The 15,581-nt window shown below is 43.1% G+C and overlaps 1 protein-coding gene and 1 long non-coding RNA gene across 2 annotated transcripts; both read left to right on the forward strand.

Annotated features, from left to right (window-relative positions):
• The first annotated feature begins 698 nt into the window (after positions 1–698).
• LOC113959627 lies at positions 699–10,876 on the forward strand. The gene is made up of 5 exons (XR_003531883.1): positions 699–876; positions 3,440–3,684; positions 5,763–5,899; positions 6,276–6,405; positions 7,766–10,876. It is a non-coding gene; the product is annotated as an uncharacterized LOC113959627 (long non-coding RNA).
• Positions 10,877–11,413: 537 nt separating this feature from the next.
• On the forward strand, positions 11,414–15,107 carry HEBP1 (heme binding protein 1). The gene is made up of 4 exons (XM_027665588.1): positions 11,414–11,549; positions 11,698–11,836; positions 13,316–13,496; positions 14,781–15,107. Exons 1-4 carry the CDS (start codon positions 11,472–11,474, stop codon positions 14,950–14,952), a joined length of 570 nt encoding a protein of 189 aa, XP_027521389.1. The 5' UTR covers positions 11,414–11,471; the 3' UTR covers positions 14,953–15,107.
• Positions 15,108–15,581: the final 474 nt, after the last annotated feature.

The following is a 15,581-nucleotide window of genomic DNA, read 5'->3' on the forward strand; positions in this document are numbered from 1 at the left end:
GCAGATTTGGCCAAGGTACTCACAAGCAGTGCCATGGGTCTAGTCATGAGCCTGTGTGTGCAGCAATTCTGCAGCTTTGGGCTGTGGAGGCTGCACATCCTCTCAAATCACAGCGAAATGTCAGTTTGACAAAGACATAGGACCAGAGTCAGGGGTCCACCTCCTGCTTCACAAAAAACATCACTTTAACACCTTGCATTTCTTTGGAAATATCTTTATTGAGTACCGACCAGACCTGAGCCTGTTTGATTTGGCAGGCACAGATCTGGGGGAGGGGGTCAGGGAAAAAAACAACAACACTGCAGCCGATTCATCCCTCCTTGTTTATTCCACTAGAAATAGATTTGGCAGAGTGCATCAGGAATGAACTAATCAGCAGGGAATTAATTGGCATGTTAGTTAAAAGGCAGGAACAACGTGGTGAACAAATTCATGACTGGATGACTGGAGGGTTCAAGCAGCCAGAGAGAAGCACTGCATAGTGGAAACTGTGACTAGTAAGAGAAGTCATACAGCTGTGCCGGGGAGCCAGCAGTTGAGAGCTGCCCAAAAGAACCGGGGGCAAAAATACACGGGTCCATCCTTGCAGATGGAGCTGTTTTTGAGAAGGGCTCCATCGCCCAGGCTTTCCTTCCCATAAGGCTCCCATGTGTGGGGGGAGAAGGCTAGTTCGCAGGAGTGGGAGGGAGGGGTAAGAGAGGTACAGCTGGAGGAGGCTCCATGGAAAGACTTTGGAAATGTGGAAAGCAGGGAAATGAAGAGGGACACGTCACTCCTTGCAAGCTGAAATGCAGAGGGGGTAGTAAGGAGAAGAAAGGAGCAGGGAGGCAGAGATTTGGAAGCCTCGTCACAGAAGGACTGACCTCAAGAGCAAAGGTAATGTCTATATGCAATTCTCTGCCTTCTTTCCCAGGAATGTTTTGTTTCTTCCTCCAGAGGAGACACATTCATGCACCTCGGAAAGAGCTTATTGAGTTGAGGGACTCTAAAGGCACCAGTGGGAAGAGCCAGGAGAGGAGAGTTCATGGGCAGACTAGCATGGACGTGGAAGTTGGAGGATTGTTACTTACGTTTCCAGAGAATAGGAGTGTTCAGAGTGAGAGAAGGAGGTAGAAAGAAAGAGCAAGCAAATCTTTAGAGTCAGGCAGACAGGCAGACACAGAGAGTGCAAGGTCTGTGGATGCCTATCCAAGGAGAGAGAGGAAATTTCTTAAGAGGAAGCACCAAGCACTAAACAAGAGAGTTGAAGATAAGACATATCCTGAAAAAGCAGGTGCACCTGGAGAAGAGGCAAAAGGCGCATATTACCTCCTTGAAACCAACAGTCCTTTACTAATGTTACAAATTGCAATAGATGTGTGCTTTGCACCTGGTTAGCTTTTTTTTCTTCTTTATCATTGGTATGGCTGGCTGCTGAGAACAGCATCACCCTACCTCTCTGTCATCAGGGCTGTCAATCAGACCTTTTTGTTTAGCAGGATGGTCAGACTATTCAAGGAATTCAGATGCTCTTTGCTTTCTCACAACATCCGGGTAGAAAATGAGCAGTGTAGCTCTTAATTATATGAAAAGGCACTATTTAACTCAGATATGTTACCAAACTTGAAAAATCCAAGATATTGTTATTCCTACATATTGTTATTCCTAACCAAAGTTGAGTGTGTCCATGTGCCAACATACAGCATTATACACACACACACATAAATTGAAGAATAATACATTACAATGGACTTATAATAAAGACTTTTGAAATAGGTGATGTTCTAGCTGTACTACTGTGGGTGGGTTAATATTGTAAGACCCAATTTTTCAAAATTATTTTTGGCATTTTTCATTAGATTTCCATCATTACATAATACTATAAGCATATGCTTTTTTGTTGTTGGTTTTGTTGGTTTGTTGGTTTTTTTTTTCTTGGAGAGCTAGAAAATGCCATCCGCTTTGCAAGCAGAGCTTGCAAATACTTTAATTGTTCTTGACTCATAGTCTTGGCAGCTTTCTCCTCTAAAAGCTCAGAGACTTTTTGGGATCCCAGGCTGGGAGCTCTTGCAGAACTGGCATTAACTTATAAATTGTGTGCAGCTACAATATGCTTTTTTTTAATATGAAGCTGTTTGTTTTATATCTCTTAAACCTTCATGAACTTAATACATAAACCAGAACATTTTAGTTGGGTGTGTGTAAGTAATATAACCTTATCATATTCTTAAAATGCTGCATATGGAAATAAAGATAGAAAAATTCCAATAGTCTGCAAAAATAGCTTTATTATCTATAAAGATCCTTTACGAAATAGAGAATCTTAAACTTACTTTGATGTTTAAATATCCATTACTGTTGTAGTGAGAGATACATTTTTTGTATTTATTATTTACTTGAGATCAAACTCCGATTCACTTAAAAGTATATTTTATTTCTCTGCAAACAACCCAAAATTGAGTATCATTCTTCAGCTCTAGTTTGAAAGTAGTTTGAAAGGAACTTGGGAAAGCTATGAGAGGAGAATGAACCTCAAATGAAAAGCACAAATGTAATTCACTTTCAGTTCAATGCTGCAGAAAAAAAAATCCTTCATCTTAGATATCATCACAGTGATTGCTAACACTAATCAACAAACCCCTCTTCTCAAAGCAAGCATGGGCTTGAGCTAACAACCTTGGGATGCTCATGCATGACATCAAGAGAGTGCACGTGTTTAGAGCAGTCAGAAGTACAGGGGAAGGTTTCAAGCCCTCCTGATATACAAGGGGTAGGCAAGCTTTGCATTGTAATGCAACAACTCACGTCTGCAACAGGATGAGTATGTTCTCCTCAGGCTTCGTGGGAGAGAGGGTTCTCTCACTGAAGCTGTGTTTGGTACCAGGAATGGATAACCTAGGCAATTTCCCCATATCCTAGCAGGCAGCACAACCCGTGAGCAGCAAACTTCAGTCATTTCGTTTGACCTCGGTGTACCAAAGTCTGGGGCAGATACCAGTGAAATCTCAGTGCTCTGTTGTGATTACCCACTATGTGTAAGGAAACAGAGTATACTAGGTCAACAAGAAACTGTAGGGGTTAACAGGAGAAGGATAGCTATGGGAGCTCAAATACTGACAATACTGCTTTGCTTTGGGGCAGGAATTCTGGCTTGGGTGGCACAGCTGCTGATCCAAGCAGGGCTGTGCTCAGGGTATTGAGCTAGCTGAGCTCTTTTATTGTGTTGAAGTGAGGAATCAAAAGGTTAAAAGCTGAAAAAAAATATTGGGTAATAATGAGACAAATGTGTCTGTCCTCATTGCTTTTGCTTGTAGATGAAGGAATTGTCCAGTGAATCACTGAGCCTATCCGGCTTCAAGGGCAGAATGTGATGTAATTTTCTGACAGCTCTCCACATTACTGTAATTAATAGTAACAATGACAAAGCTAATATGTTGTTATTGTTATCCTCTGCATTTAGGAAAGAGTTTCCATCTGAGGATGCGAGAGAGTTCTCCCTGCTTATCAATGTGTTCTACCCTGATAGTACTTTAAAGTTCAACTCTGCAACAGATCAGAAGACATATTTGAATGGGCTTAGGATCTGGTTCCTATTACAGATGACCCTGCAGACCTTTTCAGCTAGAAACTTATTAGTGATTATCCATTTGCCTTCTACAGTTCCACCTAACAGAGGGAAGAGTGCTCATTTTCTGTGTGTCTGAGGTATGAGAATCTATTTCAAAGATGATTATAACCTGATGTTTACTGTGATAATAAAATCCAGTAGGCCCTCAGCAATGCAGGGAACAAAACTACAAGGAAACTGGTCTGTGAAGGGCCCTGCAAATAGAACATGCGGGTATTGTGATTCATTTGGGCACCTGATGTTTTAAAAAGTTTGAGCTCAAGTAGGCTGGATTTTCAGTATCAGATGTAGGTGGAATTTATTATCACCCTTCTTTTAACAAATAGAGAAAGATCAAAGTATCTCAGCTGTGGGGTATTGAAACAAGTGGGAGGTGGAAAGAGTAAGGAATGGACAATCTCTTCGGGAAGTTTTAAAATTAGCTTGGAAGCCACAGTGCCTCCTTGATGTTAGCAGCATTTTCAAATAATTTGCAATTGGACACATTGGTGTCTGTTAAGTCCTTTCCCATCAGGGAAGATTAAAAAGGCATGTGCAGTGCATAGTCATTCAAAGAAAGAGAGGAAAAAAAAGGTGTAAAGGCTGGAGTATTTATCTGGAAAAGCTGAGAGGCAGAGGAGCTATGGTGTCAATGCAAATAGTTTGAAGAAGGTCCATGAGGACCTTTTCATTATGAGCCTTGGTGATATCGTCAGACCTTCTTAGAGATTTTCATTTTAACAGCTCTGAGTTGAGTCAAAGAAGAGGTGTGTGTATGTGTGAGATAGGAAGAAGGTAATTTTTCTCCCCTTAAATGAATACTTCAATTAGAAGAATACTAAGTACAAATTACATCCCAACAGGCAAAACATAATATTTTTTAAGTATCATGATGTATGGCTATATTCATATTGCTCTTTTAAATAGTGGGAAAATAAATGGAGTTGCAATTAGAATACACTAGTGATCGAATGTAAGAAAGGGACAAAGTGAAAGGAATTATATAGTTACTGCTTTATCTGCTACAGCTCCTGGTAGGCTTTGACATGACTGAATTCTTCCCAGATTGCTAGACAAGGATTATATGATATTCAAAAAGCAATTTAATATCCTCATAGTTTGCAGTGAGGCCTTAGGCTTTTGATGCATGTACCTAAACAGGGGAATAATTTGGATTTTCTGAATGCACCTACTTCTCACATGAGCCCCTCTATCACTTTGACTACAGATGACTGAAATCATCACTAAAACACATGAACTTGGCAATGCATTTTTTCTGTTTGCTATGTGCAATATGTGCATAATTGATATTTCCAGCCAGTTTCTACCAGAACAGCTGTTCATTACTTTTTTTTAAAATAAAAATACCAGATTCAACACTGAGGGACGACTTAATTAGGACAGAATAACAAATCAGCATGAATAAGCTGTAGAGAGCCTGATTCATCCTCTTACGTTTAGAGATGGTACTTGTCCAGGAGGGCATGTAGGTTAGGGTTTGACTTCCATTGGCTTGAGAATGATGGTAAACTTGAAAGAAAACAAGAAGCTTAGGTAAGTGCTCAGATCAGTTCATTTACCTGTCTTGCCTACTCTGCAACTTCGCTCAGGAGGAACTGACCCCCTGACACCAGGGTAAGGTGGAGATAGTACATGAGGGTGGAGTTGCCTTTGAGGCTCCATTACTGGGCAGCATCTAAGACGTTGCCACTGATTAATGGATCAGATCAAAAAGATCATTTTTTTATCCTGTCCACTATGAAATACTTGATAAATTGTTTCATTGCATTTTACCTTGTTTCCCCAAAAAGTGGGGATGTGGCTATTTTTACACCTCGCACTGCCTCCTCTGACATTGATAGAACAATTACAGCTATAAGGTGCTATCCCAACACGGCTACATGTGAAGCAAAACTACCTTCACAGCTGCTGCCAGATGATGAAGCATCTCTGTAGCACTCGATTGCTTGAAAAGAAAGTAAGGTTTGTACTTGTGAAAAAGAAAAGTGTGCTTCTGTAAAAGCTATACTGAGCAACTTGAACAACATTTTAAAGAATCAGAGAGATCCTTTAAACATCATCAGAGAGAAATTTGGTGTTGTGGTGGCAGATGGGAAGTGGTGAAAGAGAGGAAAGAAATAAATAAAGCAGTAAGCAAGACTTTTTGTTTCCACAGAGCAGAGGGAAGTCAAGATCCTGCAACAACCATCATGGCGACTCTTACTCTTTTCCTCCTCTTCATCCTTTTGCCCTGCAGTAAATCCCAGGAGGACTTTCTGGACCAGCATCAGAAATGGAACTACAGAGAAGGCGGTAGGATGGTGGTGGGTCAGCATGGGAGGCATTTAGTAACTCAGAGCTGCAGATTTGCCTACTTTGTCCTTGGAGTGAGATACACAGTGCCTATTCATGACTGCTCTTTTTTGATTCCTGGGTAGCTGCTGAGGCTTCTGGTGAGAAAAATGGTTTTAGAAATAATCAGCTGGGGTAACCAGTGACAGCAGAAAATTTGGGCACCTGGAGGCAGAGAATTATGCTTTTTAATTTAGATCCTCCATATGTTTGATATTTGGCATTTCATTGCAACTGAGTTGTGATGAGGAATGGAATCAAACTCAGAGCACTGGCTCATGTTTTCTTGTTCTGTCACATTTATTTCCTCTCTTCCATGGACATCCTGCTAACCTAGCTGACAAGGTCAACATAGAAGGTGTTAACAGCATTACTCAAACCCTTGAGAAATGGGGAAATGACATCTTCTGGCAAATGAAGCATACCCTGCTGAACAACCCAAATGCTCTACTGCCTGAGTTCTCCAGGTAATTGCCTTGATCTGGAGGTGGGATTCAGTCCTCTCCTGGGTGTTCTTCCTTGAGCAGGATTCATCTGCTTTAAGATGAATTTTCATATTGCTCAGCTGGGGGGAAATGAAACCCACTGTCTTAGTATCTGTTGTGCTAGCTGGTCAGATTAGTAAACTGAATATTCTGCTGACTATTTATTGTGAAATGTTCTCAATTGCCATCACTGTATAACAAGAATTATCCTAAAGAAAATGTCATTGGCACCTTACTCCCGTGAGAACAGGCTGGAAAAAATGAATTGTGCTACAAACCCACACATGGATTTGGCCACAAGGCAGGGAGAAGAAGCTAATTTGGCCTGTGATTTTTTTTATTTCAGTCTCTAACACATAGGTCTGAGAAAACCATTCACTAGTTCATGTCATCATATTCCCCCTTTGCATTGCAGAAAATATTAACTATTGAGCACATTCACAAAATTTACTTCAATCTCATATTTCTGGAAACAGAGTGGGAAAGGCAACGAAAGAGAGAGAGGAGAGGGTAATAGTGGGAATTACTAGAAACCTAATATAACTTAAATCAGAATTGTTCATAAAGCAAGTGGTCATCTTCCATAATTCATCTTTCTCTTTAGGAACAATAAAAAAAAATCTGTTTGCAGTTGCTACCCATTGAACCAGTTGAAAAGGCTAGAAGAATAAAAAAGGCACTAGTCAAAAGGTCACACAATATCTGTACAAATTAGGGTTTCAGGAAGATATAGTTCATAGATTCTATGTTGCCTTTGACATCAAGTGGATTTCTCCCTGTTTGCATGATGGCTGTTGATTCTAACACAGAATTCATCACAGCTTTTACACTGACAGTGCTGAAATTCATTGGTGCCTAAGAGTAACAGGGATGATATTAAATCCTGTATTTGGAAAGTTCTAACTCTAGTCCAGGAAGATGTAATGAGACTATCCAGCCATTTTTCCTGCATTGGGTTTACAATTAAGAGTTTACTGGCAAGGACACAGACTGGTTCATTGGAAATGTAGAAGACTAACAGTACTGCATGGGTATCTCTGGCCCAGACTGCATGTCTACTCCGAGTTAAATAATACTAATTAAAATCAGATGGTAGAAAGACCATGTTGCCCATGCTGATCCTGAAGCTCGTGGTTTCCTGGGTTCAGATGTGGCACCTCAGATGAATTCCCAACACCCAAGGGGAAGGGTAGCTTTGGAAGCATCTTTTAATGGTTGTTTGCAGCTCTTTCCTCATTAAGGGCTCTTACCTGTTAAGAAACACAAGGTCATGGTAAATTACATTGCATGCTCAGGAACACTCCCTAAACTGAGTTACTCTCCTGCATTACTCTATCTGTAGTCTCCGCCCTGTCTCTGCGGCTGTGGACAATCTCGTGAGGGAAGTCCAATCGATAAGGAAAAGGCTGGAAGAACTGAATGAACGCCTCAATGTCATCAGCAAAACCATCCTTCCCCTTCGACTGAATGCTCTGCAGAGCCAAAGGCGTGGAAATACTCAGCTGCGGAGACTTCCGATGCATAGGAGAAGGTTGTATGTTCGCAGGAGACCTCAGAGCAGTTAATTAATTGTCTACCTGAAAAAAAGGGCAAGTCTTTAATTTTTTCATCTGCTTAAGCCTTTCTCAATGGGATGCTGCTGGAGAGAATAAAGCAAAGCACACGCAAGTCAGCTTCTCGAAGGAGACCAGAATTTCTGCATTTTGCTGCTGCCTTCCAAACTTAGGTCAGTAGGTGAGACTTGACCCTGTTCTTCAGCGATGGCTGTTTGTGTCCCAAGCAAAAAGAGTTGACAAGCTCAGTCCACTTGTGCGTGAATACCTTTAGGCTATACAGTCATTCTTTCTGCTTACCAGAGGAAGCTCTTTCTATAAAGATCAGGTGAATTTCTTTCTATCCTATTTTTAAAGCACTCCATCTGAAACAGCTGGGGAATTTGAACTTCAAAAGAGTTGAACAACTGATGAACGCAGAAAGATGGATTAGTACTTGGCACTTCCAGCTGGGCAGGGAGAGGGAGAGGAAGCTTTGTTTCAAAATATAGCCTTAACCTATTCTCCATGTTCACATGTTCAGAGGGTGGGTAGGGTTGGATAACCTTGGTCTATGCATCATCCTTCAAGACTGAAGATATGTTAGTTGCTAGGGACCAAATTTGAACATCCGCCTTCTGCAAAATGTTTTTTTTAGCTACCTGAAACTGTGCACTCAGAACCATGTTATTCAGCAGATATGTTCAGAATTTCCAGCACTCTGAAAGACTTTGAATTGACTTCTGCCAAGACCCAGGGAACTACAGGATTTTTTTTTCAAAACTATCTAGATATCGAATGGCATAGATAGGTGTCTAGAAGGATTTTCCAAAATAGCTTAAGAGATTGTTCAATCCCCAAAATCACAGATTTCAATCGGTGTCTAACTCACAGAGTATTTCTCCACATGCAAGCACTGACCTCCAGACATTTCCCAACACCCTTTAGCACAATTAAGATCTGTAGAAAATTAACAACTACGCACCCCAAAGACTTCGGTCCCTCAGGGATTACCCAGAATACACTGACTTCAGCTTGTCCTTGCCTGTGGCTTCCTGACAATAAAGCTGGTGATATAAAAGAGTGCAGAAATCAAATTATGCACTGAACAGAGGATAGACTGGGTTTGCACTTCAGGTCTCTGAAGATAAAACCAATACAGAGATTTCCACACAGCAGTCAACTGTGTACATGAAATCTGTTGAAACATAGGCAGGAGAGGCAGGGAGGAAAAGAAACTATTTTTTTAAGGTCTGGATGAAGCAATTTATGAGAGCAGAAATAAAGAATGGATTATGTCTAAGTGATTGTGGGGGTGGCTGGCATGATAGTTGTTTCGCAAACACTATCCAGTCATAAGCACTGAGGATGCAGACAAGCTATTTAAGGATTCCCAAAGACTGAGTTAATGGAAGGAAATTCGGTGACATTACAATAACCTCCAAAGGGAAAGGGGAAAAAACTAGTTTCATATGAAATCTTTAGAATGAACCAGAAGAAATAACACAGTAAGAATTTTGGCTGCAACCTGGGAGTTAGTTGAGTGGGCAGGTATGAGCAATGTATGAGACAATCTGATAAATATTTCCCGGATGTAAATTCTCTGAGTTCAGGTTTTCAAAAAATAACAAAACTCTTAACTTGGAAACTCTCTCCTTGGCTTTTGCTTGACAATTTGAAACACAACTTAGCTACAGAAGGGAAAAATCAAGACTGTGAAAAGGCAGATAAAAGGATACAATTGTGCCTTTGTTGAAGTTGTCATCATAATTTCTCAGGAAATGTACAGTATTTTGATCTCAGAATATATTTACATAAATTACAAGGAATAACAGGAGAGAAAGGCTCCTAACTTCTTGTTATTCTGCACTTAGAGCTACTAGGCTGTGCTGTAGAATCAGCTGCATGCTTGCACACACTGCTTGTCCCTCCAAGGGATGCTTTGTTTGGGACTGTAGGGACTGCTGGTTATTTTGGCCTATCTGGAGGAAGAATACAACATAAATGTCAGCTTTCATGGTATATCTTAGACATGAGCATTCTATCACGCAACCTGAATTTGTATAAAATTAATTGAGGACTACTTGAAACAGAAAGATGAGACTTCCCTCAGTCACAGATGGCTGGAGACGGGAGGCCAGACCAGATCACTGTATGCTTTTACTTTTTACCATTTTACCACCAGCTTCTGCCAGAGACAAAGGAGTCCATGTGTTCCTACCTATATGTGCAAGTTGGTACTCTTGGCAAAAACTTCTGAGCACAATGGAGAAACTCACCATTTGCTTTAAAAGAGAAAAAATAAATTGCAGTATGCAATGTATGTATACTACAATTCTGCAATTTCTTGCATAATGGTGAATAAACAAAAAAATATAAATGGTTAATAAATTACCAGATCTGTGGCCTTGTCACCATTGATAGCAGCCCGTCATTCACTCTGTGAAAGTTCATGCCAGGCTCCAGCCCAGCTCCCTGACCCGAACATGGCCTGTTCAATCTGATGATCACAGCCAGCTTCTGTAACTTCTTTGCCTTTGCACGGCCCTCTCTCTTTAGATGGAAAAGCTTTAATGTCATATTTCTTTTGCAATTTTCTTTTTTGCTCTTTAAGAGTATAGGAAAGTTATGTGTCAGCCTACTTCTGCACCTCTCACCTTTGAGTAAGCAGGAGTCCAGCTGAGCAACGACCTCGAGGTGACTGTCTCATCTGCCTGGGGAAGCTGGTCTGATCCATGGGACTGATTCCTAGAGACTGGTATTTGATTTCTGCCTTTGCTAACCTCTTCTTAAAAGATCCTGTGCAAGACACTTTCTCTAGCTAGTACTTGTCCTTTGACATGGCTTACACAACAAAAAATCACTTGTGGTCATGAAGTGTCTAAGTCTTCTATGCATATAAATATATCCAGCTACATAAGCCATCTAAGCTCCCTGTTGTGTTCATTTACGTGTATTTCTGGGAAGGGATTTGGACGGAATTTTAAGCAGAGGTGGCTGGGTGGTCAGTCAAGGGAGACCAAGTATCATTAGGGGCTTCTAAGATCTACCCCTCTCCTAAACCTTACAACATCCAGAGACAGAGAGCACTGCCTCAAATTCACTGACTTAAAAACCTAAAAACCGCCTGTGTTTCCCTTTAGTTCTTTTTATTAAATTTAAAAAAAAAAAAAGGTTATGATTTTGCAGTTGCAGGAGCACTGTGCCACCCTACGAGCTTCGCCAGTACTTCCTCTCCCCTCTATCTCTCTCCTCCAGATGAGCACCATCTGCTCCCGCACTTCGTTACTCCTCACACTTCTCGGCGCCCTCCATCACCTCCCCCTCGGGGGCCGCCTCCCGCTGCCCCATCCCCGCCGTGCCCGCTCCCCGCCGGTCCCGCGGCGCAGGCGGCCCCAAGGCGCGGCCCGGGGCGATGGCCGCGCTCCAGGCGGCGGGGCGTCCCCCGGGCCCTCCCACCACGGCCGAGCGGGGCAGAGCCGAGCCGAGCGGCACCGGAGCGAGCGGCGCGGCACCATGCTGGGCATGGTGAAGAACTCCCTGCTGAGCACGGTGGAGGCATGGCCCTGCCGGGTGCTGAGCAAGGGCGAGAAGGTCTGTGGCGGGGCGGGCGGCCGGCGCTGTTCCCTGCGGGGGTTCTGCGCCAGCGGGGACTGATGAGGCGCTGTGAGGGGAAGAGAGTATCACCTCCGGGCAGCGCATTCTTCCTGGCAGCGTCTCCATCCCCCACCTCCTTTCCCAGGAGCAGGTCAGCTACGAGGAGAGAGCGTGCGAGGGCGGGCGGTTTGCGGCGGTGGAGCTGGTGGGGAAGCCGTTCGACGAAGCCTCGAAGGAAGGGGCAGTCAAGCTCCTCAAGTACGTCGGAGGGAGCAACGACAAGGGTGAGAGATGCTGCCTGCCCCAGGGAGCTTGGCGGATGTTTGTGGTTGAGGCTTGGTGAAGGCAGCGTGGATGGAGGCGATGGCACCGCGGGTCCGCCTGGCTTGTGGCTCCCGGCACTGGGAGTCTGTGATGGGCATGGCTCATCACTGGGAGAAGTAAACTCGCCAGTTTAAATCGTGCCCAACCAACTCATGCTATGAGTCCACTTAAAACCCATCTCTGTTTCAGAGTAAAATGTCAAAAATTATTTGTTTAAGCAGGAATGAGTTACCTTGCAGCTGGTACAACATGAGGACAGGCAGACATCTATCTATCACAACTCCCTGGGTGAGCAGTAGCTGATGAAATCCAGGGTATCTGGGACACAAGTTCTGTGATGTGCCTTGTAGGCAGTGAAATAGCTGTTACGCACTTGACATTTTATCTAGCAGTTTTTATTCATGAAAGGGTATTGAAGCATCCTTTTTAATGGTATTTCATAATGTTTTATAACAGTGCTTCCAGGTGATTGGTTCTAATTCTCATTTTACTAAAGTAAGTGCATTTTAACCATTTATAGCAGGAGATGACTACAGAGTAGTTCTGAGGCGTATACATGTGCTCACACACCTTTCTCCAGCATCTAGTAGAGGTACTGGTATAGTCTCTGTGGGAGTAGGAGCTGGATGCAGTGGGAAATGACATTTACAGCAGTGTGTTTTGGAAAGGTGATGATCCCTGTTGCTGTAGCAGAAAAGGTGCCTTGTATAACATGGGACACAAACACAGCTATGGTATCAAAGGAAAATAAAGGAGAAAGATGGCTTGATCTCAGTTGTTTTTGTGGCTGCCTGATCCCAAGGTTTGGAGGTTCCTTACTGCTGCAAGAAGAGTGAAGAAAAATGGTCTTCAGTACCATGTGATGCCTCTCGGTGCTAATGAGCGGAGAAAAAACATGCTGTTCCTGGAGTGTGGACAGCATGGTCAGTTCTGTTTAAAGCCATAACATCACTATGTTTTGGGGTGCTGGAACTTGTAGGATGTTTGGAAGGGTTTAAGAGAAAGCTTCTGTCACCCAGTATTGGCTATGGGTTCATGACTAAGTGCAGATAGTATCAATTTAAATACTGATTTAGATTTTTATGTGCCAGTGGCCTGCCCCAGAACTATAGACCCTGTTGTGTTAGAAGTGATTTGTCAATAGAACAGAGTGTCTCCAAGAGCCACAAAACCAGCACCATTAATAGAAAGTGCTCCAGAGATCACCTGGGGTCCTTGTCTCCCAGGGTCCTTGTGTGGAGAGAGAGCTTGGCCCAAGCAGAAGCCTGATAGGACTGTTCTGCCTGCATGCCCCAGAGGGGCTCACTCCTGACTGAATATACAAGAAATTCAATATGAGGAGTTTTCCTAAACTAAAATTAGCTTTTGTGAATCTCCTGTTAATTTTGTGAGTTCCTGAGAACCTTGACTTCTTCAGCAGTGTCTGTGGTCTCTTTCAGGGGTTGGTATGGGCATGACTGCTCCTGTCTCCATCACTGCTTTTCCTGCTGAAGATGGCTCCTTTCAGCAGAAAGTGAAAGTGTCTCTGCGAATCCCGAGCCAGTTTCAAGACAACCCTCCTTGTCCTACCGATGAAAGCATTAAGATTGAAGAGAGACAGGGGATGACCATTTATTCCACGTAAGAAATGCATCCGGGGATTTTCAGTCCCAAGCACTGAGGTCTTTTTAGCATGCTCTGAAGTGCAGTGTTTGTTTTACCAGTGACTTGCTGGACAAGGGTGCATGTGGTAGAGATGGACGGGTATGTCTACACTGAAGACAGGTGTTTTATTTAATTTCTTACCTTTCGTCATGTTGCACTGAATTGGAATATGTACTTTTTTCCACTGGTTAAACAAGTGTGGAGGTTAGCCCTGAAAGATACTGAGTCATTTCTGTTATCTAAAAACTATTATTTTCCCCACTTACTGGGGTCCAAATGGTTCGTAGTCATCAAGAACATCCTTTGATGTGGTTCACATCGAACTACAGGTGTCAGCTAAAGTCTCATTTAGATGGACTCACACTGGAGTTCACCATGGAAACAAGCAACCATTTCATTGCTTCAAATCACCTTTGGATGTCTTTGGCTCTTGACTGGCAGCCTGGATGAAAACTAGCATAACATTAGCACTAAGATCTTCACCTTGTCTTTAACCATTTGAAAGTTCCTCTGCTTCCTTGCTTGAACTATTTCGGCTGACTCTGAACTGGCTTGTCCCTTGCCTGCAATTGCTGCTTGCCCTTTGCTCTGGGCGTGGGCCACTTCTGCAATATCAGGCTGTTTTGTCTCAAAGCTTGGCCCTGAAGCAAGGTGGTGAGATGCAGGCTGATGTGAAAACAGTTCCTCTTGGTGGGAGTTCGACATAAACCAGACTCATTCCAGCCCACTCCTTTTAAATAGCATCATATGCTATAATTGCCAATGTCTCTGTTGTAGGCAATAACCTCCCCTTTTTCTTGGGCTAGCTAGAGTTTGGCTTTCCTTTATGATCAGGCTTTCATCAGATGATTGTTAACACCACAGTGAATATGGTTGTTGATAGCGTTGGTGTTAGGACTGTGGGCTGAGCTGACGGACATAACCTTGTGTCCTAGAAAGTTGTTCCTCTGATGCAGTGTTGATTCAAAGGGCAGGGCCATTCTGCTGAGTGATACACATGGGGATGTTTGGGGGGATCCATTTGGGGTCTGCCAATGGATGATTGCACCCTGGCTGTGTAACCGTTGAGACGTCATCTATCACAGATGAAGTTGAAGCGTGCTGGTTCACAATCAACAGTGCATGCATGAGTACATATTGGCAGGACCTGGACCAAAATGCATGTCTAAATATACCATGGCTGTATATTGTTCTCTCTCTCTCCCTTTCTGTGCTTTGCCAGGACTGCTCAACACCTCTCTGTGTTTGACTTCTTTACAGGCAGTTTGGTGGCTATGCCAAAGAGACAGATTATGTAAACTATGCTGCCAAGCTGAAGGCTGCTCTGGGGAGTGAAGCTGCATACCGCAAGGATTTCTACTTGTGCAATGGTTATGACCCCCCTATGAAGCCTTATGGACGACGCAATGAGGTCTGGTTTGTGAAAGAGTGAACATCTGGCTCCCCGTGCTGCTGCCTTGCACTGATAACCTCCCCACCCTATGTCCCTGTTCTCTTTAAAATAAACTAATAATTCAGCAGAGGTGAAAAACTATCATTGCCTTTCTCCACACCTATGCCTTAGTCTTTTATTGACCAGCCATTTTAGTCTTTTATTGACCAGCCATTAATGACCAGCCATTTTGGACTTGCTGACCCTCCTGATGGTCCTGCTCCTTCATTCCAGACCAAGTCCTCAGCTACACAGACTCTCTTGATCTCTCTGTGGCTTGCTTTTATCTCCTTTGTGCTCCCATAGTTCAATGCTGAGAAAGCCAAAAGTACTTAATTAGCAAGACTGGTGCCTGACAGGAGTCACGTCCAAGTGTTGGCAGACTATTAGTCTCACCTGAGACGGACAGGGGAACATGATGAAAGTGCATACAGTCATACAGTGAGCTTTTTATCTCCTTGAGTTTTCTGCAGCTGTAAAATGCTGCTTTTATCTTTGCCATTCCACAAACAGTCTAAAGGGACACAGGCATTGCTGCCAGCACAGCACAGTGAAAATAAACATCCTTTAATTCAGAGTGTGCAGGAGATCAACGCTTCTGTCATCTGACTGAGAAATGTCATTTAGAG

This window comes from Corapipo altera, unplaced genomic scaffold (genome assembly GCF_003945725.1).
Source record: "Corapipo altera isolate COAL_440 unplaced genomic scaffold, ASM394572v1 1, whole genome shotgun sequence".
Taxonomy (NCBI): Eukaryota; Metazoa; Chordata; class Aves; order Passeriformes; family Pipridae; genus Corapipo; species Corapipo altera.

Coding starts and splice junctions, on each gene's coding strand:
- HEBP1 (XM_027665588.1), top strand. CDS start 11,472: ATGCTGGGCATGGTGAAGAACTCCCTGCTGAGCACGGTGGAGGCATGG. Junction 11,837..13,315: donor CGGAGGGAGCAACGACAAGG/GTGAGAGATGCT, acceptor GGTCTCTTTCAG/GGGTTGGTATGGGCATGACT. Junction 13,497..14,780: donor GGGATGACCATTTATTCCAC/GTAAGAAATGCA, acceptor ACTTCTTTACAG/GCAGTTTGGTGGCTATGCCA.